This window comes from Ostrea edulis, chromosome 2 (genome assembly GCF_947568905.1).
Source record: "Ostrea edulis chromosome 2, xbOstEdul1.1, whole genome shotgun sequence".
NCBI classification, from domain to species: domain Eukaryota; kingdom Metazoa; phylum Mollusca; class Bivalvia; order Ostreida; family Ostreidae; genus Ostrea; species Ostrea edulis.
Window position 1 is genome coordinate 6,497,369 of NC_079165.1, and position 27,782 is coordinate 6,525,150.

The following is a 27,782-nucleotide window of genomic DNA, read 5'->3' on the forward strand; positions in this document are numbered from 1 at the left end:
AAATGCTGTCTGACGTGTTTCATACCGATTGTTGGGCTGTTCTTGGTACAGTGATTTTGATTACAGATAACTCCGTTTACCTGATTAAGATATAGGTCTCACGGCGGGTGTGACAGGTCGACGGGATGCTTACTCCTCCTATGCACCTGATCCCACTCTGGTATGTCCAGGGGTCCGTGTTTGCCCTGCTCTCTATTTTGTATTGCTTCTTGGAGTTATGAGATTGATCACTGTTCGTTATCTTCACCTTTATAGGAGTTGTGAGATTGATCACTGTTCGTTATCTTCACCTTTATAGGAGTTATGAGATTGATCACTGTTCGTTATCATCACCTTTGTAGGAGTTATGAGATTGATCACTGTTCGTTATCTTCACCTTCATAGGAGTTATGAGATTGATCACTGTTCGTTATCTTCACCTTCCATACAGAGTATGTTATGAATGAAGATACTTATTTGTTTACACTAGAGACGTATATCAGACTGTTTTAGAGAGATTCTATTCAGTTATGCTTGACATGCATTACTGTAGAATCATTTAAATTCGTGGGGGCCAATGTTCGTGGATTGCTGAATTTTTACTGGTTCGTGGGGACGTAATTTCGTGGATTTATATATTTGTAAGAAAGATAACTCGAGCAAATAATAGTTGTCTTTATTCGTTGAGAATGTAAATTCGTGGGTGAGGCGTACCCACAAATTCCACAAAAATTGAGTCACCACGAATTCTAATGATTCCACAGTGATAGATTCCTTTGATTGTCTTTGTGAGAAGGATCAGAATGTCATTATATGCAGACTATGTACAGTGTATATTTGGATGAGCAGGTGGATATTATCTCTCGCAAACAGATGCAGCAAATCAGACAAACTCTATAATAATTAAATTAAATAGCTCTCGCACAATAAAAATCTACAGACAGAGGTCAGCAACCATGAAACTAGATTTTACAATTATTGTTCAAATTCAACAGCCTGTAATTTTCTCTCAAATTTAAGGAACTCAAAACTTTTGTCACATGCACATCTTCAATACAAATATTCCATAAAATAAGAAGGCCCTATGGTTGAAAACTGTGGAAGAAGCCAGACAGACAAATCATGTTCCCTCCATATAACATTAAATTTTGAAAAGGGGGCACAACTTCAGCAAGGGAGGTCGAAAATGGATCAAAATAGCAATATGATCTTAAGTTTCAACTTGATATGTGATCAGAAAAATGGCAATAGAAACAAAAACCTGAATGGATGAATATACACTCACTCACATCGCTGTATTGTCATCCAAAGGTGGGCACATAAGAAAGAATATATATACAAGAACATGTGCAAGTCCATGAGCCACAATGCTTACTTAAGTCAGTTAACTCCACATCGTCGGAAATCCTGTCAGTCGTATTTCTTTTACTAAAAAAAAAAGAGGTAAATGAAGTATGACCAACCATGTGCCTCAGTTAGCTCCACAGATGATAAAATTCTCGATGATCCCAAATGGTAACTTCATATGTAATTCACACGAAAACAATAAAAGATATGTTTGTTATCGAGACATAGTATTAAAATACTTTTATATTGATTTGAAAAACTTGTGAAAGTTTATATTCCATTGGAGTTCAATCCTGAACTGGGAGGGGGGATTTAAATGCACTGAAATTATCTTTTGATTATTTTTCACCTTATTATACATTAAGAAAGAAGTCAAGGTCGAGTATTTACAGAGATATTCTTATAATCTTCATCAGGGGTGTCATATAGATGATCTATTTTCAAGAGACATTTAATCCTGATAGGGTTCGAACTTGTGTAATCGGAAAGGAGAATATGCCACAGACCAGACCAGGATTCAAACCCGGGCCCACTGAATCTACAGTCGGTTGCTCTACCAACAGCTATCTGGCCACTGGTGAACGAACCCGGCTTACCACTATATTCCTCCCTCCATAAATGTCTTCACATCAACCTAGGATCTTTATCCCAAGGCAGGCATTTTCACCTGTCAGTTCCAGGGGCTAGTTTACGGCACCAAATGAAAGAGGAAGGGAGAAAATGCAACGGACCAGACCAGGATTCGCACCTCGGCCCCCCGAATCTCTAGTCAGGTGCTCTAACAACTGAACGAGAGCTAACTGGCCACAGGCGATCAAACCCATCTGACTGCTTCACTTGCATACGAGATGCATCTAGCTATTCAAGAAAAGATTTTATATATACATGTAGTGCATCCGGGTTTCTCTACATATTCCAAATTTCCGACCCTTTTTATGACCTCATTCCAAGTCCATGGGCTATAAACAAACTGTAATATACTTGTATTCTACATAAGGATGACCCTTACCAAGTTCTGTAATTATACCCTATGCAACGAAGTTGTGGAGGGTGTTATAATGTGTTTTTGACTTGTCCGTCAGTCCCTTTTTTGTCGGCGGAACTCCTCTAAGACCGTTCAACAGAATTTTGTGAAACTTTGTAGTTAATGAGGACACACTGCGTAGATGTGCATATTCCCAGGAAATTCTGATTCAATAATTTTTCTGGGAGTTATGCCCCTTTTGAACTTAGAATTTCGAGCCCATCTGTCCTATTTTTGAAGTAATGCATAGCATTACCATTCATTATGTGAGGCATTGTCAAGCAATGTTGGAGTGTGGGGTATGTGATCTAGCTCACTTCTGTTTTCTTTCATTCTAGATGATTTTTAACAAAACCTATCTTATTTTCACTCTTCCTAATTATCTCCCATTGGAAAGCGACAAGGCCCTTCACTTGAAGATACCTGAAAGCCCTTATCCAAAGGATGCTTTATGTCAAGTGTGATTGAAATTGGCCATGGGTTTCTTGTCAAGATTTGGCAAACGTAACATTAAAATTTTCATAATGTATTAATATCAATTACAATGTATCTCCCGTTTGGCCCTTTACTGGAACAAATTTGAATCCCCTTCACTCACTACTTTTTACCAAGTTGGTTGAAAATGACCCTGTTGTACTTGTGAAGAGTTTTAAAAATTAACATCCAATTTTTTTAAAAATTCTCAATTATCTCCCCCTTTGAGGAGGGTATGGCCCTTCACCCAAGGATGCTTTGTGCCAACTTTAGTTGAAATTGGTCCAGCAGTTTCTGAGAAGAAGTCCATTACGTGAAACATTAACAATGATTAACAAACAACAGAAAAATTTTGATCAGAATAGTTTACTTGAGGTGTATGGAGCACCAAATTAACATAAACTCAAATAATTGAAGATATCTTCAATTATTTGAAGATATCATCAATTCATTTGATGCGCGCAACAATTGAATTAAAGATCTCTTCAAATAATTATTGATATCTTCAATTCTGAATTATTGCGCGCATTAATTGAATTGATGAGAGCATTAATTCTTCAGCTGATTTGATGCGCGCTTTAATTGAATTAATGATCTCTTCAAATGAATTAATGATATCAACAATTGAATTGATGCGCGCTACAATTCAATTGAAGAGAGCAATAATTGATATAATGCGCGCATTAAATCAATTGAGGAGAGCAATAATTGAATTGATGCGCGCATTAATTCATTTGATGAGAGCAATAATGGATTTAATGCGCGCATTAATTCAATTATTGCTCTCTTCAATTGAATTAATGATATCTTTAATTCATTTGAAGAGAGCAATAATTCTTTTAGAGAGAGCAACTAAATAATTAAAGATATCTTCAATTCAACATATCCACAATTGAATTAATGATATCTTTAATTGAATTGTTGCTCTCTTTAAAAGAATTGATGCGCGCATTAATTCCTTATACAAAAGCACTGTAAATGATTTAAAGATATTTTCAATTGAATTAAAGAGATCATCAAATTATTTATACCGAGCTCTAAATTAATTATTGCGAGCAATATTTCTACTAAATTGATGCTCTCATCAAATGAATTGAAGAGATCAATAATTGAATTAATGCGCGCATCAAATCTATTATTGCTCTCATTAATTGAATTAATGCGCACATCAATTGAATTGAAGAGAGCAATAATTGAATTAATGCGCGCATTAAATCAATTATTGCTCTCATTAATTCAATTGATGCGCGCATTAACTCAATTGATGAGAGCAATAATTGAATTGAAGCGCGCATTAATTCATTTGATGAGAGCAATAAATTATTTAATGCGCGCATTAATTCAATTAAAGAGAGTAATAATTGAATTGATGATATCTTCAAATAATTGAAGATATCTTCAATTATTTGAGTTTATGTTAATTTGGCGCTCCATAGAGGTGAGCTAAAAATCAAGTTTTTGTATGAGTTGACTTTTTGTTGCATATGTTACTAACGGGAGAGAGTTGACAGACCTTGTTTACAATTCCCATAGCATCAAATAAATTCATTTACACGGATGTTGAAACTAGACTGAATATGAAATAAAAATCATATTAGAGTGTACAAATATTCTTTATAGTCTTTATTACAAATCACATAACAAGCATTCTAAAAGTTTTATGTAAAATTGTTATATCACAGATATTATTTCATTACAAATTATATCACAAATATTTCAAATTTAAAGTTTTTATTTTTCTAGAAATTTTCTTTGAAATCATAAATTGATTGTGCATGATAAAAATGTGTACACCTTAAAAAACAATGATGTAATACAACCTCATTAAAATCAGAGCCACATTTTACAAAAGAACTAATGACTTGGACCAAAATCTTTTTCAGCAATTTAATTTTTTTCTTTATGTTGTTTATATTGTGAATAAGAAATTATTTTGTAATTTTATATACATATATAATCTCACAAAATGAATGAAGTTGACGAGCTTTTAGAACTACGTGAATGTTACATCTTTAGTCTTAGTCGTAAGTTTTTTGTAAAACAGGGCCCAGATCTTTTCTATTTGCTCTCATACTCCTGCTGGAAAAGACAAAATTATTCCTTTTTAAAAGATACAAGGCATCAACACCTCAGGAACATGTAGATGAAGTTCGATGATCCTAGCCTAATTACTGCGTTTACTTCATAATTACCCGTGATTGGACTGTCCTACCCCTACTACTAATCTTTTAATCCTTCCCACAAGGTGCTAAATGGATGAACACACAGACACACTGCATCATATCATTAATCAGGTCTATGATGGATAAATGTGTATTAAGTTTGATTATCCTAGTCTTGTTCTTAAAATAAAATTAACCATGCAAGTTTGATTGTGACCTTTGACCTAAAAGAGCAATAATTTTCTTTCTCTGATCATTGGAAATTTGTGTACCAAATTGATCATTCAAGATTTTTAAGTACTGTTTTCAATCAGGCCCACATTGTGCTGACAGATGGATGAAAAGACACCTGCATGATGCCATACCATAATGCATGTACGAACCATCTATGAAAGGCGTATAAAAATCCATCTTCAAGTTTGAGAAAATAAAAAATTCATCATAAAAAACATGAAAATTCCTTACAGAGAACATAAAAAATTCATCATAGAAAATAGAAAAAATTCCACCACAAAGAATACAAAAAATCATCACAAACATTTCAAATCCATTACAGACAACATGAAAAATTCATCACAGACAACTTTTTCATCACAGACAACATGAAAATTTCATCACAGACAACATGAAAATTTCATCACAGACAATTACATGAAAAATTCATCACAAAGGACATGAAAAATTCATCAAAGACAATTACATGAAAAATTCATCACAGACAATTGCATGAAAAATTAATCACAGACAACATGAAATGCATTACGTTCTTCAGATATAAGAGATTTTAAATACTGGCCAGTTTATATTCTCTTGTATGTTATCAAGTACTCCGGGTAACAAGCCTTGTTATCGTACAAAATGAATTCTCTAAAATTCCAATTTCCGTCCACTACGATGGAGTCAAAGAAACGAGAGCTGTGTGTGGCGTCAATGCAGCGATCCTGATGACAGCTTTGGCAGGGAGGCCTGGTGTATGCGTACTTGTTTACGGTGTCTGTCCGAATAAACATTTCTCCCAGGCAGGCTCTGACTAGTAGCATTTTCTTTTCCTTTAAATCCCTCTGTGTTTTAGGATCTGAAACATATTACCAAATAAAGCGCACTGATACATTACAGAAAATAAATGTCAATGTAATGTTATTAAGTTTACTACAAGTAATTCAGCATCATCCAGCTACATGTAGTTTGTATTCTAGTAAAACACATCTTTTATTAACAAAATCGTCCATAGACAGACGGGCAGACAGACAAATAGACTGATGATTCCATTATACCCTCTCCTAAACTAATGCAGTAGTCTCTTTGAAAGAATAGATCATTACAAAATCTGAAAGAAAATTACCAAGTCAATGAAGTTGAAAAAACACCCATAAAATGAAATATCCATAATTTCCTTGAATGCTAATGAATCTCAATAAAATTACAGGATCGCAACTTCATTATATACACAATCTAACTAAAATCAGATCTTCTCTGACCATTACACTGGAGAAGGATCCGACAGTATTGCGTTTGAGGTCATGTTATTTCACCTTTTCCACTTGACCAATCAAATGACGGCTTTCGCTAACATGAAAACCTTGCTGTTATATCGGAACATACTTGGTATCATGTCAATAATTACAGAGAAGCATGGGAGAATAATAAAAAAAGATCAAATATTTATTGAATTATTCATGAGACTGCCAGGGGTCAATAATATGACCTCAAATCAATGCTGTCAGATCCTTCTTCAGTTTAATGGTTAGAGCAGATCTGATTTTAATTAGATTGTTATATACATGTACATAATATATATACACAAAGTTTGAATCAAATCTGTTCATTGGTTTTAGAATATACTCCGAAACTGATACATGTAACACCCTCTCAAAATTGAAGAAAAATATCCATAACTTCCTTGAATATTAAGATACCTGAATAAAATAGCAGGTGCACAACTTCATTATTCATATAAGATATACATAAAGTTTTAATGAAATCTGTTCATTGGTGCTAAAGATATCTCTGGACAAATGATGTCTACAAACAGATGGACAAGGTGATTCCAGTATACCCCCCCAAAACTACTACCTGCATACTGGTCCGACTTCGTGGAACTCTCCGCACAATAAACTCCTCTCCCGAAGAAAGGACTGTTCGCAACTCTCCCATCCAACCCCTGAGTGTGAATGTTCTGAATTAATTCTGGTTGTGTCCCATGAAAAAGGTAGTGTTCATTAATACCTGGGTAAATCTCTACCTGCAGTGATGCATCAGCAGTTGCAGTCGTCAACACATCCCCCTTTTTAACTGCTGGAATTTGACCAAGTGGTTTCAAAACACCGCTCTGAGCAGCTTTTAGAAAGATTTTTTCTCTATACTTCCAATATACCTCAAAAAGGTGTGGATTTTCCAGCCGCTCTATTTTTGTAATTTTTATTTTTGTATATCCTAACTGATCTAGACCAACAGAATCCACGCCTTTCCCCACAAACTGGGGCTGCCATGTTCTCAGGGCTAAATCTTCTATAGCTTTGTATATTACAGGGTTGGCAATTTTCATATCCACGACATGAAACGCGCTCTGCGAGACAGAAGTGTTCCAGATTGCCAGCGTTTTGTTGGATGTATATTTGGTCCAGTACGAAGGAGACACTGGTGTGGCAGCATAGAGATCTTGAAAATATTGTTTGGAATTTACTTTCTTTGAGGGCAAGCTGGAAGCTGCATAAGAAAATTATTAATTATTATAACAAATGATTCTTAAATGAATTTACATATTGTGATTAATTTCAAGTATAATGAAATCAGTAATATAATTTGGGGGGGGGGGGGGGTGTGCAAACATACCACCTTCTGCCACCCTGTTTTCAAAACAAATGTCCATTTCAGGGTGTCAATTGCCAAAGGTGTGTGATAATGAAGCTGTTACATGTAACTAATCCTCACCTTAGATCTTAAGTGACTTACATCCACAGGCCTAAAAGTCAGGATAATTTTAAAAACTTAAACTGACATTTGATAGGGATCACTGTTGTTTCCTGTCAGTAAGAAATTTTAAAGTCTAGTTAAGCATCTTCACAAGCAGGTGCTTTGATTATCAGACAAATAGAATGTGTGCCTATCCTTTCAAAGACGCAAAATGTGTGTGGAAATTGTATTGATATTATTTTAATACCATTGGGAGAAAAAACATTAGACAACGAGAAATGTTTTGATGTTTTATATCATTCGTAATTAGAGAACAACAGCTAACAACAATTCTCTACAATCTGAGAACAATTCCCATAACTATCAGAAAACAACAATTCTCTACAATAAGAGAAAACCAATTCTCTACAATCTCAGAGAAAACCAATTCTCTACAATCTCAGAGAAAACCAATTCTCTACAATCTCAGAGAAAACCAATTCTCTACAATCTCAGAGAAAACCAATTCTCTACAATCAGAGAACAACAGATCTTTACTATCAGAGAACAACAGATCTTTACTATCAGAGAACAACAGATCTTTACTATCAGAGAGCAACAGATCTTTACTATCAGAGAACAACAAATTTCTCTGCAATCAAAGAACAATAACTCTCTACCATCAGGGAAAAATAACTCTGAAATTAGAGAAGAAAACTTCTCTACAATCAAAAAACAACAATTCTCTATCATCAGAGAGCACCAATTCTTTACTATAAAAGTACAACTCTCCACAATTAAAGCACAACTCCCTGCAATCAGTGAACAGCTTTATACTGTCAATAAAAAGTCCTTACTATCCGAGAAAAGTGCTCTACAACACAATCACAAGGACCTACAAATTATTCTCAAAGCATAACAATCTAATATCACAAAAATACTGCATGTCTTCTTTAAATATTTACATCTAATACTCTTGGTCAGCCTTTGAATCACAACATCTGTACTATGTAGTCCAACATATGCCCTCGCATGTATCCCTAAGGTTTATTTTGATATAAATTTCTAGGTAAAATATGAAATTAATTTGTCAGTAAATTAAAGTATCTACATCATATGGACAGAATTCACTGAGCTTCACAGCACAAATAACACACCTGAAGATGTCAGCCCCTGTGATATCAGAGTAAAACAACATACTGGTCCCTGTGATATCAGAGTAAAACAACACACTGATCCCTGTGATATCAGAGTAAAACAACATACTGGTCCCTGTGATATCAGAGTAAAACAACATACTGGTCCCTGTGATATCAGAGTACAACAACACACTGATCCCTGTGATATCAGAGTAAAACAACACACTGGTCCCTGTGATATCAGAGTAAAACAACACACTGGTCCCTGTGATATCAGAGTAAAACAATACACTGGTGCCTGTGATATCAGAGTAAAACAACACACTGATCCCTGTGATATCAGAGTAAAACAACACACTGATCCCTGTGATATCAGAGTAAAACAACACACTGGTCCCTGTGATATCAGAGTAAAACAACACACTGGTCCCTGTGATATCAGAGTAAAACAACACACTGGTCTCTGTGATATCAGAGTAAAACAACACACTGGTCCCTGTGATATCAGAGTAAAACAACACACTGGTCCCTGTGATATCAGAGTAAAACAACACACTGGTCCCTGTGATAACAGAGTAAAGTAAAACAACACACTGATCCCTGTGATATCAGAGTAAAACAACACACTGATCCCTGCGATATCAGAGTAAAACAACATACTGATCCCTGTGATATTAGAGAAAAACAACATACTGATCCCTGTGATATCAGAGTAAAACAACATACTGATCCCTGTGATATCAGAGTAAAACAACACACTGATCCCTGTGATATCAGAGTAAAACAACACACTGATCCCTGTGATATCAGAGTAAAACAACACACTGGTCTCTGTGATATCAGAGTACAGCAAAACAACACACTGGTCCCTGTGATAACAGAGTAAAGTAAAAAAAAAAAGCACTGGTACCTGTGATATCAGAGTAAAACAACACACTGGTCCCTGTGATATCAGAGTAAAACAACATACTGGTCCCTGTGATATCAGAGTAAAACAACACACTGGTCCCTGTGATATCAGAGTAAAACAACACACTGGTGCCTGTGATATCAGAGTAAAACAACACACTGGTCCCTGTGATATCAGAGTAAAACAACACACTGGTGCCTGTGATATCAGAGTAAAATAACACACTGGTCCCTGTGATATCAGAGTAAAACAATACACTGGTGTCTGTGATATCAGAGTAAAACAACAACATACAACTGTACCTGAAGATGTTGGTCCCTGTGATATCAGAGTAGGATTGGTCACTTTCAGTGCAGATAAAAATGCCTGTAATTAGAACAAGAGGCCTATGGGCCACATCGCTCACCTGAATCACCTTGGCCCATATTTAAAGATTTTCCCCAATATATTCGCATGTAAAACTTTGATCCCTATTGTGGCCCCAACCTACCTCTAAGGACCATGATTTTTACAAACTTGAATCTGCACTATGTCAGGAAGCTTTCATGTAAATTTGTACTTTCCTAGCCCAGTGGTTCTTGAGAAGAAGATTTTTAAAGATTTTCTCTCTATATATTTGTATGTAAAACTTTCAGCTCTTCTGGTCCAGTGGTTCTTGAGAAGAAGATTTCTAAAGATTTTCCTTATATATTTGTATGTAAAACTTTGATCCCCTATTGTGACCCCATCCTATCCCTGGGGGGTCATGGTTTTTACAAACTTGAATTTGCACTATGTCACAAAGCTTCATGTAAATGCAAGCTCTTCTCGCCAAGTGGTTCTTGAGAAAAATATTTTTAAATGACCCCACCCTATTTTTGCATTTTTGTGATTATCTCCCCTGTGAAGGACCATGGTTCTTCATTTGAAAAAGCTTGAAAGTTGTTTACCCAAGGATGAATTTTTCCAAGTTTGGTTGAAATTGGCACAGTGGTTCTGGAGAAAAAGTCGAAAATATAAAATTTTACAGACGGACAGACAACGGACAACAGGCGATCAGAAAAGCTCAGGTGAGCTAAAAATACAAACGAACATCCACATAAACAAGTTGCATAACTAGTTTACAGTTTAACACTTTCAATCAAACATTAATGTTTGGAAGTTGATAGTCATGACATGGAGATTCTGATAATAGTTGTAAAATCAATTTTAAAAACCACCTTTTGAACAGTTTGCCACTTCTTGTCCAAGTTGTAAGCTACAATGGTGATCCTAGCGAGTTCAGTTTTAGGATATTTCTTGTCGAAGTCTTCGATGCATTCCGCCATGACCTCAGCCACCTCATCAGGAGGGTATTCCAGCGACCCAGTCCCGAGGGTAGGCATAGCCAGGGTCTTTGTCATCTTGTGTTTATTCGCTTCCTCTAAGCAGTTTGTCACAAATTCTTTCAAAATCTGAGAAGGAGATAGGATATAGTGCATATATAGTTCAGAATATAATATTGAAAAAAAATCAAACAAATCAGAACAAGATTGCTATGCGTAGCCATATGTCCCCCACCACCGCAAAAAAGGTTGAAGGAGAAAAGTCCCATAACTCCTGTAACATTTGTAGAAACAAAATTGCAGTGGAGTATGATCAGTTACATATTGTGACTAAAAATCCTGCACAATTTGAACAAAATTCCTACAGCGGTCTCTGAAAAGTTGCATCCACAAAATGTTCCTAAAGCGTCGCATGTACAAATTCAACAAAGTCCCATAACTCCTGTAAAATTTGTCAAATTAAAATGGTTGCACAACAAGATTAACTACATATGGTGACTAACAATCCTATAAAATTTTAACAAAATCCGTTGTGCGGTTTCAGGGGAGTTGCGTCCACAAAGTCAAGTGGGACGGATGGACATATGGACAGCGGTATTTCTATGTCCCCTTCCGCGTTGCAGTGGGAGACAATTAGAAAGAGAGCAGATGATAGATCAAAAGAATAAATGTTTTGGTATATCTGTATTATAGAGGCATAAAAGCAATGGAGGCGTGCGGTAATTATTTACAATGGCATGTACTCAAAGGTACCTGTTTAGGTGTGGGGGTGCAAGTGGAGGCCCACTTAGGAATGGCTCCATGATACACAAATTTACATGGCAAGTCATATCCATCAGTAATGGCAATTTCTCCATAATTAATTCCTTGGGGGTATTTTTTATCACACTCTGTCTGAATGCCAGATCCCGCCGCCTTCAGCAATGCTTCGGCCATTCCTCCATTTTTCAGTTGCAGGTCTTGAGGTCCGCTGCACACTATGACATCAACCTGTAAAAATAAATGTATCAAATATCAATATAGTAGATCTGTTCTAGTTCAGTTCTGGAGAAGAAATCAATAAGAAGTTCCAAGATATTTTCTAGGAGAGCATTGCTGTCTGTATCATTGAAATCAGGCTTAGTCACTAGAAACTGAGAATCATTTAAGTAGAAAATTTCACAATTTTATATACATGTACCAGGGCATTTTAAAACTTTTCAATACTGTAAAATGTTACATTTGGCTGTTTAATCTATTTAGCGCTTTTCATAGAAAGCAGCTACAGCTAAATCAAGTACATTGCTAAATGTCTTGTATACATATCATACATCTTTATAAAGCACATTTAGAAAGCGCTGAATCAGATCTATGCTAACTTGTCCTTCATATATCATACCAGATATAACACATGTACAGTATTTCCGTGCAGAATTTCAAGTAGGATTCAATATTTCAATAAATTACGCATATTTCTATAAATTAAAAATAAACTACATATACATTTAACTAGAAATTCTTAGCTAAGTCTGTTTTTAGTTTATGATCTCCAAGGCAGACATAATAATATATATACATATGTGTGTGTGTTCTTTGGTTCACTTTTCGAAAAGCCACATGCACAGCAATTTTTTTTCTTATAAAACAGGGGAATAGTGATGACCAAACACAATAAAAAGACTTACATGTAGCTATAACAAGAGGCACATGGGCCACATCGCTCACCTGAGTCACCTTAGCCCATATTTAAAGATTTCCCCTACATATTCGCATGTAAAACTTTGATCTCTATTGTGGCCCCAACCTACTCCAGGGGACTATGATTTTTACAAACTTGAATCTGCACTATGTCAGGAAGCTTTCATGTAAATGTAAACTTTTCTGGCCCAATGGTTTTTGAGAAAAAGATTTTTAAAGATTTTCTCTATATATTTGTATGCAAAACTTCGATCCCATATTGTGGCCCCACTCTTCTCCCGGGGGTCATGATTTTAACAAACTTGAATCTGCACTATATGTCATGAAGCTTTCATGTAAATGTAAACTTAGTGGCCCAGTGATTCTTAAGAAAAAGAGTTTTAATGATATTTCCCTATATATTTATATGCAAAACTTTGATCTCCTATTGTGGCCCCACCCTACCCCCCTGGGGGCCATGATTTCAACAAACGTAAATCTGTACTATGTCAGGAAGCTTACACGTAAATGTAAATTTTTCTGGCCGAGTGGTTCTTAAGAAGAAGATTTTTAAAGATTTTACCTATATATTTGTATGTAAAACTTTGATCCTCTATTCATGGGACATCTTACCCACGCGGGGCCATGATTTGATCAAACTTGAATCTGCACTATGTCAGGAAGTTTTCATGTAAATTTGTACTTTCCTTGCCCCGTAGTTTTTGAAAAGAATTTCCCTACATATTTGTATGTAAAACTTTGATCCCCTATTGTGATCCCATCCTAACCCCGGGGGTCATGATTTTAACAAACTTGAATCTGAACTACTAGTATGTAAGGAAGCTTTCATTTAAATTTTATACTTTTCTGGCCCCATGGTTCTTGAGAAGAAGATTTTCAAAGATTTTACCTTTATATTTGCGTGTAAATTTTTTATCCCTTATTGTGGCCCCAACCTACCCCTGGGGGTCATGGTTTTAACAAACTTGAATATGCACTAATATCAGGAAGCTTTCATGTAAATTTCAGCTCTTCTGGCCCAGTGGTTCTTGAGAAGAAAATTATTTAATACCCCATCCTATTTTTGTGATTATATGCCGTTTGAAGTGGGCATGGTCACAAATTTGAAAGACCTACACCTAAGGAGGCTTTTTGCCAAGTTCGGTTGAAATTAGCCCAGTGGTTCTGGAGAAGAAGTTGAAAATGTAAAAAAAATTTACAGACAGACGGACAGATGGAGGACAACAGGCGATCAGAAAAGCTCACTTAAACTTTCAGCTCAGGTGAGCTAAAAACACTACATTTAACTATATACAAGCGTACATTTCACAAGAATGAGTGTCTAAAAGGCTGAGGTAAGCTAAATACACAAAAATCTAAATTACCTGCTGCTCGATCAACTTCCCAACCTTCAGACACACTTCTATCCTGCCTAACCTACACTGTGTCTTTTTTGTGACAACTGAAGTGAAAAGTACATTTTAAAATCATCAATCATTAAAGTAAACAATGTCATGATGATCAAAATAAAACGTCTTAGTCGTAATTTTCAAAATATACAATAATCATTTATGTTAAAATTGTTTTAGAAAAATTTAATACCTGAATTTTTAATGGATAGGTCCCTGGCTTTGTGAATAAATTCCTTTGAAACATAAAGAGAATTTTGTAATATCAGCAGTTAAGTATAGGGATCTACTTTATATCAATGCATACATTTCTTCTTTCCCTTTGAATTCATGAAACAAGAGGCCCTTGGGCCACATTGTTCACCTGACCTACTGTATTTCCCACATAAAACATTAAATCCCAATTAACCCCCCCCCCCCCCACCCCTCTCCACAAACCCAAGAATCATGATGTGAACAAATCTACAATGTACAATGAGAATGCATATCAATATGAATTTTTTTTACCATAATTTTACTATTGTAGTTTTTGAGAAGATTTATTGTTTAAATATTATATAGGCCCTGGCCTATCAATATTCTTCAAACTTTCTTGTGACACCTTCCTGACCCTGAGGGCCAAGGTATGCATAAAATTTGAACCTGCACTAAAAAAAATAATAAGATTTGATATATTGACCTAACGAAGATTTTGAAAGAAATTATAATCCTTTGTAAACTTTGAACCCATCTTGAGTCTTCAACCTTGTGCCAGGGTCATGGTGTCAATGCCTTGAATTTCTATTCCATGCTTACGTATAATATCAAGAAATGCTGTAGTAGTGAAATAATCTGAGGATTGCCAATACTTCTCATTACCAGCACATTAGAGTTATCGCGCTTTGATGACTCTTGTGCGTTATTGGTAAGAAAATGCACAAGTCTCGCGAGCAAGTGCGAGATTACTGGGACATAAACGAAACGTTCATAGCCACCCCCCCCTTTTTTTTTAAGTTAAAGTACATGGTGTACTTTTAAATAAAATAGCCATTGGTCAAACTGCATTTTAAAAATATTCTAACACTAGTTTATCAAGGATGTTATACATGTTTTTTTAAACTCTGCTACACCTATTGTAAAAAATTCCAAACAACGATGTTCTCTGTCCTAAGTCAATCAATATTTTGTAATTTTCAAAATAGCTTCGATGCAGTTTAGAAACGCATTTGTTGTGCTAATTAGTGTTAAAAACATCTAAAAACAATGCAGTTTGGCAAATATATAACTTATTCTAAAATATTTGAAAATGAGAGAGAGAGAGGGGGGGGGGGGGGGTACATTAATGATTTCAAAGTCCATGTCATATGAACCTGTCCAAATTGTATGATAAAATAGAATGTCTTCATAATCTGACAGAATAATTTTAATAACATATGAATCCCATTAATTACAAGAAAAGTTATTGTGTCGGATGTGCATATTGGTTTTTCCCTTCACAGTTCTTTTTGCGATTGATGCTTTAGGGTTTTGTTGATCATACAGACAGTTTGAGGTAGGGTATGTACTCCTGCACTCAATAAGCGTAGCTATAGCGATGATGATGTCCCCCTTGTCTCAAAGATGCTTCATACCAAATTTGAAAAGCTTAAAGAGACACTACAGCTCATTTTGCGGAAAAATCATGAAATGACAATTTTCCTAGCGCTTTCTCAATTTTTGTTGCATTGTTGAAAGTATGAACTTTGCGAAAATAACACTCATCTAAAGTTAAAAATTATCATTTTAACGTAAAAATTAATACTTTTTGATGGCCTATACAAAAAATATCGAGTCTCCTCCTTTCAGTCTTCAGACGCATGCGCATAGACAGTAAACAGTGTAGCATGTCGTCCAGTGAGAGAAAGTGCAGTTGATAGATCTAGAATTTTGACAGATTCTGTGAGAAAAGAGGTGAAAATAGAATGAGATAAAACTCATACGTGAAATAAAATTTACCTTGGTATCAGTTTGACCGTTGGAAAACAAAGAGCTCGGAGAAACCCATGTAACTCAGTGGCAGATCTAGGATTTCCGGAGGGGGTGTGAAAGTCAAAAGATTAGCCACAGTAATCGGCCATTCTGGTGCAAAATTTGGATTTTCATTCACAATCTGTGGCGTAAAAAGGGAGGGGGGATCCTGCCGCCCCCCCCCCCCCTAAATCTGCCATTGAGACTAGCTGCGAAGACACTACTTTTAAAAGTAAGTGCTATTTTTATCTGAACACGACACGTGTTAGTTGTAAAAAACATCGGTCAATGGAAGGATTTCTGTTGAAATAATGATTTATATAATTACTTATTTTAAGGAGCAGGGAATACTCTTATACTTGAAAGGTGAGTGTGGACCCCCTTGAAGGGGAATTTAAATAATTTCCTACACAACACCTTTGCTGTCATTCAAAACCACGTGATGTAAATAAGCATTCAAAAGTCCGAGTCAGAATGAAGAAACCTTTGAATTCCGAACGATCTTCAAAGCGCAGTTGAGGGTAAATTGATGCATCCCAATTGTTCAAAATTGTCAGTATCGATATGAATTTTAACATTTTATCAATACATGTTTTAAAAAACACTTTATTAAAATGTGGAAAATGAGCTGTAGTGTCTCTTTAACCAAGTCTTAAGCTGAATAACAAGCCATACTAAAACAAGCTGTTTTTATCAGTTTTTCTGTCATGACACCAAATTTATCTTTGGTGATCTTATATAAACTCTGACAGCGTGAGAATACATTTCAATACAGTAATGTTGTCATTACCTTATAAACTTGTTTTTTAAAGATGGAGAAGACAACTCTGCTAAGATTGGGGTTTGTCTTTCCTTTGCTGAACTCCTCCATGGCTGTGAACATGAGATCAGCGAGGATTCTGGGAGGGTAACTAAGTGCAGACCCTAGATCAGGAAAAGCAATGGAGCTGAAGCTGTTCTGGTTAGCTCTCTCCAGGCAGTTCTTTACTGATGTACATACAGTCTGTGGAATATTCAGAGAATGAAATAAACCAGGAAGTTTAGAATAGAATGAACCTGGGCCACAGCGCTCACCTGGGTTCAGACAGACTTACAGACCAGTAAGTTTGGAACACTGCTAGCATAAAACTTTATTCCCTGTTGTAGTTCCAGAAATGGACCAGTGATCATGGTTAACATTGAATTCACTCCAAGGACACTTTTTTAATAAACAACATTAATGTAAATGCAGTCATTTGATTAAACCTTAAAGTGAAGCACCGATTTATACCTGTATTTACCTGTACAGGTGCAATCTATCTTTACCTGGTTTTGACTGCCATCACTATGACTCTTGGTAAGGGTCACATGATACACTCTCTGGCATTTCGCGTTATAGCCCCCAGTGTCAGCAATCACCCCGACTTTAAGGCCTTTAGGAAATCTTTTCTTGCACTCTGCTTCCATGGCTGGCCCAGCTGCATCCCTTAACTTGCTGCTAGGAATTCTGCTCAGGTCAAAGTCTGGGGGCACTCCATTCACATAAACATCAACCTAGTAATTAAGTATACTCATAATATTGTAAACTAATCATATACATGGTCAATATTTTCAGCAAAATATTAACCATGCATGCCATGAATTTTTCTGACCATGCATCCAAAGACTTTTTATGTTATAATCTGATTAAGCTTTATATGTCAATTTGATATATTGACATGTTCGAGTTAACTAAAATAAAAAGACCCCACAGAGTCTAATATATATTATGCCTCATATTAACATAGATATTAACTCAAAACTCAACTTTGTAACAAATAAGATGGCTTCTCCATCGTCAACTTTCCCATATTTATGTAGCAATATTCAATTATCACCTGTATATGGTGTTTATGATACTCAACCAATCTGAGACACAAAAACACATTCTGCGTTTTTTAAAATGGAGATAGGCTACTGACAAATAAGTCAATGTTACAGGGGTTTGAACAGCCTTGTTTAAACTCCACATTTAAAATTCTATGGCCATTGTAATGATCTATTTGCAAACACAAATGTCATTAGATTAAATGCTGTTTGATGTGTTTTATACCAAATGGTAGGCCGTTCTTTACATACTGATTTTGACTATGGATTGACCAATCAACATGGAATGCTTACTCCCCCTAGACACGTGATCCCACCTCTGGTATGTCCAGGGGATCTATGATTGCCCTTCTAATAATTTTGTATTCTTTATAGGATATATCATATTGATGACTGCATGTTCTTTATCTTCACTATTTGATCTCCATCATCAAGTTTGGTTTTGATTAAATGGTATTTTTGCACTTGTGCAGAGACAAAATTTGGTACAGGTAATTCAAATTATATCAAGTCATGTGACCGATATATCAATCATGTGACACAAAAAGGAATGAAATTCAAGGATTCCCCACTTCTTCCTAGATAATGTCTGGATGCTGAATGAATTTTGGTGGCATATCTATAAGTGCAGGAACAAAGTGTAATCAACCGTGGGTTTCCGACGCTATAAGTGTCAATGTTATTTTAGTTTCAGTATTCAGGTAACCTTAACTAAGCTGTGCATCATCAGAGCCATTTATAGACACATACCTTTCCAGCATCAGAACCTGCCCTACCTATATATACAGATCCACCAGCATCACTACTCTGCCTGTTCAGAACTTATCATACCTAATCTAATCACAGGTATGTTTATTGCTTACTAATATGCATAATAAAATAAAAACATCATCAGAATCCCACCTACCTGTTCTTCAGTAAGCTGCCCATGTACCACAGTTACACTGACGACTGATCCCAATCCCACCTACCTGTTCATCAGTAAGCTGCCCATGTACCACAGTTACACTGACGACTGATCCCAATCCCACCTACCTGTTCATCAGTAAGCTGCCCATGAACCAGTTACACTGACGACTGATCTCAATCCCACCTACCTGTTCATCAGTAAGCTGCCCATGAACCACAGTCACACTGATCCCAATCCCACCTACCTGTTCATCAGTAAGCTGCCCATGTACCACAATTACACTGACGACTGATCCCAACCCCACCTACCTGTTCATCAGTAAGCTGCCCATGAACCACAGTTACACTGATCCCAATCCCACCTACCTGTTCATCAGTAAGCTGTCCATGAACCACAGTTACACTGACGACTGATCCCAACCCCACCTACCTGTTCATCAGTAAGCTGCCCATGAACCACAGTTACACTGACGACTGATCCCAACCCCACCTACCTGTTCATCAGTAAGCTGCCCATGTACCACAGTTACACTGACGACTGATCCCAATCCCACCTACCTGTTCATCAGTAAGCTGCCCATGAACCACTGTTACACTGACGACTGATCCCAACCCCACCTACCTGTTCATCAGTAAGCTGCCCATGAACCACAGTTACACTGATCCCAATCCCACCTACCTGTTCATCAGTAAGCTGCCCATGTACCACAGTTACACTGACGACTGATCCCAATTCCACCTACCTGTTCATCAGTAAGCTGCCCATGAACCACAGTTACACTGACGACTGATCCCAATCCCACCTACCTGTTCATCAGTAAGCTGCCCATGTACCACAGTTACACTGACGACTGATCCCAATCCCACCTACCTGTTCATCAGTAAGCTGCCCATGAACCACTGTTACACTGACGACTGATCCCAACCCCACCTACCTGTTCATCAGTAAGCTGCCCATGTACCACAGTTACACTGATCCCAATCCCACCTACCTGTTCATCAGTAAGCTGCCCATGAACCACAGTTACACCGATCCCAATCCCACCTACCTGTTCATCAGTAAGCTGCCCATGAACCACAGTTACACTGATCCCAATCCCACCTACCTGTTCATCAGTAAGCTGTCCATGAACCAAAGTTACACTGATCCCAATCCCACCTACCTGTTCATCAGTAAGCTGCCCATGAACCACTGTTACACTGATCCCAATCCCACCTACCTGTTCATCAGTAAGCTGCCCATGAACCACAGTTACACCGATCCCAATCCCACCTACCTGTTCATCAGTAAGCTGTCCATGAACCACAGTTACACTGACGACTGATCCCACCTACCTGTTCATCAGTAAGCTGCCCATGAACCACAGTTACACTGATCCCTCCAACATTTACCCATTGACGTGAAGTTTGATTTCCTGTGGAGCTTGGTGCTGCCTGATTTGGTGTCAAGTTAAGACTTGATGGTGCATGATGCAATGGAGCTGGTTTTGATGTAGGTGCATTAACTGTCAAAAAACAATGTAAAGAGTATTTAACCAAATAAAATATATCAATCTATTATCCTGATATTTATTTTTTTATCTAGGACCCACAGATTCCCTGAGTTGAATGAGTCATATCATCAACCCATCTTCCCAAGTCAAGTGTTTGTGATCCGAGCGGAGCTGATCAGAAATCCTTGATTTGGGAAGATGCATTGTAAACAAGAGGGAAAAGGAAAGAGATCACACAAGCTGTCATCCATACGTCAAGTGTTTAAATGAAAGTCATAATGGAGAACAAAGGGGTGAATGAAGTCCATACGGAACTCTTTGGATGTCTTGATTGACTGTAAAATGCCTCCTAAATTATTATAATAAATAAATGATGTCAACGTATTATTTGCTTTAAATATGGAGATTTATTTTATGTGTGATTCAGCTTTCTGGATATTTCAATTTTATTGGACAATTTTGCTTGGATTGATTATCATGGATCATATATGAGTGTGAAGATTAATAAGGCCTCACTGTATTTTAACTATCATTAAATGGTATCATTTAAAAGTTTAACCAAAGCTCATTTTTTTTTAAAATTCTAATATTGCAATAAGTAAAAATGACCAAATTGCCTAAATTTGCATGTAGCAGGAGCTGCAACCATAGCTTTGAGTACTTATCATGCATTTCTACCTTGTTCAAGTGTGTAACTGCCTCTCTGCAAGTATGCAAGTTCACCATGCTTACACATCATTTGCGAGAGAGAGATATTTATCGCGATAAAGTATCTGTGCCTCAAAAATAACTGCTTTATATAATAAGTTCCAGTTTATACAGTAATTTAATCAGCATCATAATGTCCATTCAATCAAATTTTAAGTCCTTTTGAATTTCAAATCATTAACATCAAGTCAAATATCACTTTAATGTAACATCATAATTTATGTACATGTAGTACTAAGTAGACAATTGGGATATTGTTATCAGTAAGATTTACCATACCAAGATGCAGTAGAAAACAACAACAACAAATCGTAAAACGAATGTAAAATCAGTCTGATTACTCTTGGTGAGTTGGCATAATAAAACACTTTAGAAAATAATTTTGTAAATTCTTATGGGTTTGGAATTTCACATGCAACAGGAAGGGAGAAAATGAAATGGACCAGACCAGGATTCAAACCCGGGCCCCCTGAATCTCTAGTCAGGTGCTCTACCAACTGAGCTAACTGGTCACCGGCAATCAAATCTGGCTGACCGCTACACTCCTCCCTCCTTAAATGTCTTCACACCTGAAAACATCAACCCAGGCTCTTAATCCCCTGGTGGGCATTTTCACCTATCAGTTCCAGGGGCTGGTCTATGGCACCAAAAGTAACAGGAAGGGAGAAAATGCAACGGACCAGACTGGGATTCGAACCCGGGCCCCCTGAATCTCTAGTCAGGTGCTCTACCAACTGAGCTAACTGCAGGCCATGGGTGATCGAATCTGGCTGACTGCTACACACAAGACAACCTCCCTGTTTCTATATATGCACAAAAAAAACAGACAATTTCATTGGTAAAACCCAGGAGCCACCGGAAGCTTCACCCCCTGGACCTCCACCAGGGCTTTGTCCTGGACCGATTGGGGGCCGCCTTGAGGCCCCCAGACCCCTTACCAATTTTGCATACACTTCATTTTCTTTCTGACAATGCAAATTTTTTTTGAAAAGTAAATGTATACAGAAAGACAATAAATTTTATATATTTAAAGCATCAAGTGCCTGCAATTGGATAGCAAATTTATTGAATTCCCATGACAACAAGAAGTTTAAGTATAATCTACAAGGAAGTTCCATACTTAAGTTTTCATATATTATATAAGTTTATATATTATATATTTAATTACTGCATTACAATATATATATGTATAAAAAAAAAAAATTCCATAGGACTCACCTACACTTGGTGTGGAACTTTTACTTGAAAACAATCCCATATAGAAAATCCCTGACAGATCTATCACAGGTATTTGCTTAGGTTAGAGTTCTTAGTCAACAAAAATATTCAGATCACATCATGTAAATTCTTCTAATTCTATAAATATCACTGAATTTACCCTGTAATAAATCCTCTTTTCCAACTTTCTGTTTGACTTTGAATGCATAACGTTACTACACGACAGGTACACGTCCTAATTCATCCAATACGTTGATAACATAGAAGTTTCCTTGATGTTGTAGGGTTGTATTGCAGCAAATATAGTAATAATTGTAGTCATTTTAAACGTTCAGCGTGATCATGTATGACAGTTCATTAAGATCGGGCTCGGAAGTCTGCTTCAACGGGGGGAAAATGGCGGGGGCTTTAAAAGATTTCATGATTTCTAGCGATTCATCAACTAATAGTAGACTGCGTAGATTTGAGTCCAATTTGCAGCATATATTTGATAAGGTTAGTTTTATCAAGTAGATAAAATTTATTTCCTATGACTGGGTTTCGTGGTTATGATTAAATTAATACACTGTTTATAATCGAGCGCAGCTGTGTCAGTATGTGTGTATCATCCACAGGGTTTTGACACAATGTATAATAGATTGTGTAAAACCATGTGGTCTGATCACTGGTTTGATCTGAATTTTAATCAATAAATCGGGTCACAGGAACCATGAGCTACGCGTAAGTGCATTTTATTGACTTTATTGATGAATCGTTATAGATGTTAGTTTTTCTTGAATTATCTTAGTGAGTGTTTTAAGACGATCACCAAGAGTCTTCATTGTGAATTTGGTGTGTGGAAATTGCCTAATTATTTAATAAATGGCTTTTATTTTTTCTTCAGGGTGTAAAGGTAGTCCGGAAGATTTTACGAAGAAAACGCATTTCTGGTTTTTGTTTTTGCCTCGTTTAAGTACAAAACACTTATAATCTTTAAGTATTGTGTCCTATTGATAATCATAATAGACTATTTTATCTGATTATTCTAAATAATCTCACTAATCAATACATTAAACAGGGTTTTATATCCTTTTTTTCTTGGGACATCGCAGTTAAATGAGATACTAATGAGAGAATCGGACTGATATGAAAACATTAAATTCGAATTCATCGGAAGACTAATTTATTATTATTATTATCCAAAAGCAATGTTAGACGTTTAAATTAAATGCAAATTGTAATTCATATACAATATCGTGAAAAGATCAATAAAGTTGGTATTGGGGTTGTTAGCCATAAGTTAATTAAACATGTAAAGTCTAATTAAATTACGTTGCCCAGCTCTAAAGAGCCATAGTTTTATTAATTTGCTAAATCTGCACCGAAATATATATTTACTTTTTTCTTATACTTTATTTTTAAAATGAAATATATATATTATTTATTTGATATTTTGTTAAATCTGCACTGAATCATAGATTTACTTTTTTCTGATGCTTTATTTTCAGAATGAAATATATAGATTTTTAATTTCGGCAATGTAGTTAAAGAGTTTTCTTATGTTTATAAACAAACCAGTGAGTTGTTAATTTTGTAATTTAAAGCATCTTAAAATTTGAAAAAGCACGGAAATTTTGATCATTTAAGGTGGAAAAAAATATTAGTATCTTAGAATGAAATTATTTATGTTCTGCCTGTTTTAATTAAAAATTTCTTTAGCACTATTATACACACTAAAAATAAATACTACAGTAGGGCTAATGCTACATCAATAAGCACTGAGAACAATTAACATATTGTCAAAGTATCATTATAATTATGAATTCAAAAATACAAATTAAGCATATATTTTATTTACCCTGAAAAACCAAACATTTGGCAAATACGATTTAAAAACTGAGCCATTTTTACACCTTTTGGAGTAAACCCTTACAAGTACACTAGTTCGAATTGGAAAAATTGTTACATTTTATTAGAAATCTTTAATTATGAGTTGTTAATAGTGAGAAGTCTACATCCAATAAAATAAGTCGCAAAGCAACGAGCACATTGTGCACACATTTTAATTTTGAGTATGGGTGGGGATAAGATTCGCCACCCAATCACGTTAAAGAATTAGAGCATTCAATTTCAAGACTCATAATTATAATCATAGGCACGCAACTATGTCATAAGTAATTTTGATAATTTGGAGAATGGGTGGTGGCAAAACTTTGTCAACCACTCAAGTAAAACAGGAGCAAGTAATTTACTTCTCATCGTTAAATCATGTGCGCACTTAGAGCTGGGTTTGAATAATCATGAGACGATAATTAATCTAGATAGCAACACACATCAATTAGTAAATCCATGTATTGATTAATAAAAATGCAAAATTTCAATATACTCCCGGAGAAATAAATGGCAAAATCTTTTGATTTCTTGAATTACTTTATTGGGAGAACTTAATTTTTTACAAAAACCCTTAAAATTTGTGTCATTTTATTAATTTGACCTTATTAAAAATGATAGAAAATAGTACAAATGACTAAATAGGAGACATATTTCAAGTCCTATAAAATCCAGACCCCCTGCCTCATAAAGTGCCCCCCCCCCCCCCCCTAACCACAATTGCTGGATCCGTCCCTGTTCATTACAAAATGCAACATCTACATTAACTACATAGAGAGGACAGTTTATATATATTTACATGTATTTCATTTAATTTTATTCAGGTATAAAATATAACGGAATGTCATGATTATAAATTTAAAATAACAAATTGAAACCGGCATAATACATAGCACTATTCAGTTATAACAGTTAAAGAATAAGTCACTGTATAAATAACATAACAAAATATATTGATACCGAATCTTATTATTTATGGTACTTTATATCAGTTGTAATTAATTTTCCTTACTAAATATAATTATTACCCTTCAAATCACTTGTATAACTATTCATAATACGGGTTGAAACTGTCACCTTATTCTGGTTTTAATTTTACACTCTTCGTGTCGAGTCAACCACCGAAGCGATGTCCCATAAAAAGAAGGACGAGCATTCATATAACATGCTGAATATTTCGTAAATCTTTTTATCATGATATCAAACAATATCTAAACAAGAGCAAAAGCAACATAAAACACAGAAAAAGTTTTATTTCAATTATTAACAAGGCCAAAACAAAAACTGGAAATGCGTTTTCTTCGTAAAATCTTCAGGACTACCTTTACACCCTAAAGAAAAAATAAAAGCCATTTATAAAATAATTAGGCAATTTCCACACACCAAATTCACAATGAAGACTCTTGGTGATCGTCTTAAAACACACTCACTAAGATAATTGAAGAAAAACTAACATTTAACGATAAATTGGCAAACATCAATATCGGACATCGCGGGACATATGTCCCTGACTATATTTACACATACCCTTTATTTTTATAAATTATAGGTAGCATAGAATATTTTTCCTATGTAAATATATTTATTGATTAAAATTCAGATGTCTTCGATCTGATGAAAGATACCCCTAAGTTCTCCGCCATTTATAAAAACGAAAAAACAAGTTTAAGCTGTCAATCTTAAAAATAGTTTTTTATTTAGATAATTTTACAGAAGATCTTAATGTCATTATGTTCCCCAAACAAAGTTTGGGAACATATTGTTTTTACTCTGTTTCTTATTATTATTATTATGTTCCCCAAACAAAGTTTGGGAACATATTGTTTTTACTCTGTTTCTTATTAAGGTCTTCCGTCTCCTGCGGAAGACCTTACTATTATTGTTCGCGTTCTTCTTCTTCATTATTAAGGTCTTCCGTCTCCTGCGGAAGACCTTACTATTATTGTTCGCGTTCTTCTTCTTCATTATTAAGGTCTTCCGTCTCCTGCGGAAGACCTTACTATTATTGTTCGCGTTCTTCTTCTTCATTATTATTATTATTATTATTATTATTATTATTATTTTCCTTGGTAGTACACGCGTTTTTCTCAGCCATTTCTCGATCGATTTTCACGAAATTTTCAGGAAAGATGTCTTGTGATGACGAGACTTTGCTTGCAAAATTTCGTGCTTGACGTCACTTCCGGTCAGGAGTTATCTCTCTTTTAGTGACTTTTTGAAGGGCCTTGTTGTCCACGCATCTCCTCCGTTACTTTTGAAGCTAGAGTCTTGAAATTTCTACACAAGATAGAGTAAACATTTTAGAAGATTTGTGGGGGATTCGATTTTACCGGAGGCGATTTGCCTGAACGCTCGCCTGGACCTGAAAAAATGGATGCCAAAATTTTTCGCCGATTTCGGCGATTTTTGACCTTTCATCTCCAATATCTTTTTTCTTGCAAATATTTTGTTAAGACATGTAGAACAAAAGTTGTGCACATTTACGAGATCTTGTCGAAAATATCAAGATTTAGGGGCTAGCCCCTTAAATTAGGGATCTAGAAGGGCTCAAAGTCTACATCAAATATCTCAAAAATCGTTAATATTTTGGTATAAGTCAAAGAACAAAAAATGTTCATCTCAACAATCCAAATCTATTCATATAAAAATTTAGGTCATATGTTACGTAATAAGGGATTTTAAGGGCCAAAACCATAAATTTTTACCCCTTGTATCTCGAAAACGACAAATATTTTGAAAAGCAATAAAGAACAAAAGTTGTTCAGAATGATGATCTGAACAATATGCATATTTCGTTTTTACCCTATGTGGCCCCGTTAGGGAGCTACAGTTTGGCCCCTAAAAATTACTTCTAGAAATAACTCGAGAACGGTAAAGAATTTCTAAATACTTGTTGAACAAAAAATGTTTGAAATGTCATGACCTTTCTTACGATATCAAGCAAAAGGGGCCGACCCTTTAAATTAGGGGTTCAAAAGGGTCCAAAGGTTTATGAGAATATCTCAGAAACTATTAATATTTTGTAATAAGTCATTGAAGCGGAAATGTTCATCTAAACGAGCTTGTTCTTATCAAATCAAAAAATAGGTCATATGTTACGTAATAAGGGATTTTAAGGGCCAAAATCATAAATAATTGACGCCTCATATCTTGAAAACGACAAATATTTTGAAAAGCATTATTGAACAAAAGTTGTTCAGAATGATAATCTAAACAATATGTACATTTCGTTTTTTCCCTATGTGGCCCCGTTAGGGAGCTACAGTTTGGCCCCTAAATATTTCTTGTAGAGATAACTCGAGAACGGTAAAGAATTTCTAAATACTTGTTGAGCAAAAAATGTTTAAAATGACAAGGCCTTTCTTACGATATCAAGCAAAACGGGCTGACCCTTTAAATTAGGGGTTCAGAAGGGTCCAAATGTTTTTCAGAATATCTCAGAAACTATTAATATTTTA

At 35.6% G+C, this 27,782-nt stretch overlaps 2 protein-coding genes across 7 annotated transcripts in view; one reads left to right on the forward strand and one right to left on the reverse strand.

Annotated features, from left to right (window-relative positions):
• The window catches only part of LOC125678475 (protein mono-ADP-ribosyltransferase PARP15-like), a 63,338-nt gene extending 40,588 nt beyond the window's left edge, over window positions 1-22,750 (reverse strand). For 3 of the 5 annotated variants that reach the window (XM_048916951.2, XM_048916947.2, XM_048916952.2), the window contains exons 1-6: window positions 22,456-22,618; window positions 20,372-20,541; window positions 17,588-17,815; window positions 17,073-17,285; window positions 14,490-14,532; window positions 14,273-14,349 (exon numbers count right to left, since the gene is read on the reverse strand). In XM_048916951.2, the coding sequence (XP_048772908.2) occupies window positions 14,273-14,349; window positions 14,490-14,532; window positions 17,073-17,285; window positions 17,588-17,815; window positions 20,372-20,541; window positions 22,456-22,495 (771 nt within the window). In that variant the 5' untranslated portion in view covers window positions 22,496-22,618. Of the gene's footprint in view, window positions 1-14,272; window positions 14,350-14,489; window positions 14,533-17,072; window positions 17,286-17,587; window positions 17,816-20,371; window positions 20,542-22,455 lie in introns of all 5 variants that reach the window. The other 2 variants (XM_048916953.2, XM_056157477.1) reach the window with 2 other exon arrangements.
• LOC125678476 (uncharacterized) overlaps window positions 22,629-27,782 on the forward strand; it is a 32,317-nt gene continuing 27,163 nt past the window's right edge. Inside the window, exon 1 of one of the 2 annotated variants that reach the window (XM_056157478.1) lies at window positions 22,629-22,681. In XM_056157478.1, coding sequence (XP_056013453.1) covers window positions 22,658-22,681 — 24 coding nt within the window. In that variant the 5' untranslated portion in view covers window positions 22,629-22,657. Of the gene's footprint in view, window positions 22,682-22,797; window positions 22,951-27,782 lie in introns of those variants that run through there. The other variant, XM_048916963.2, reaches the window with a different exon arrangement.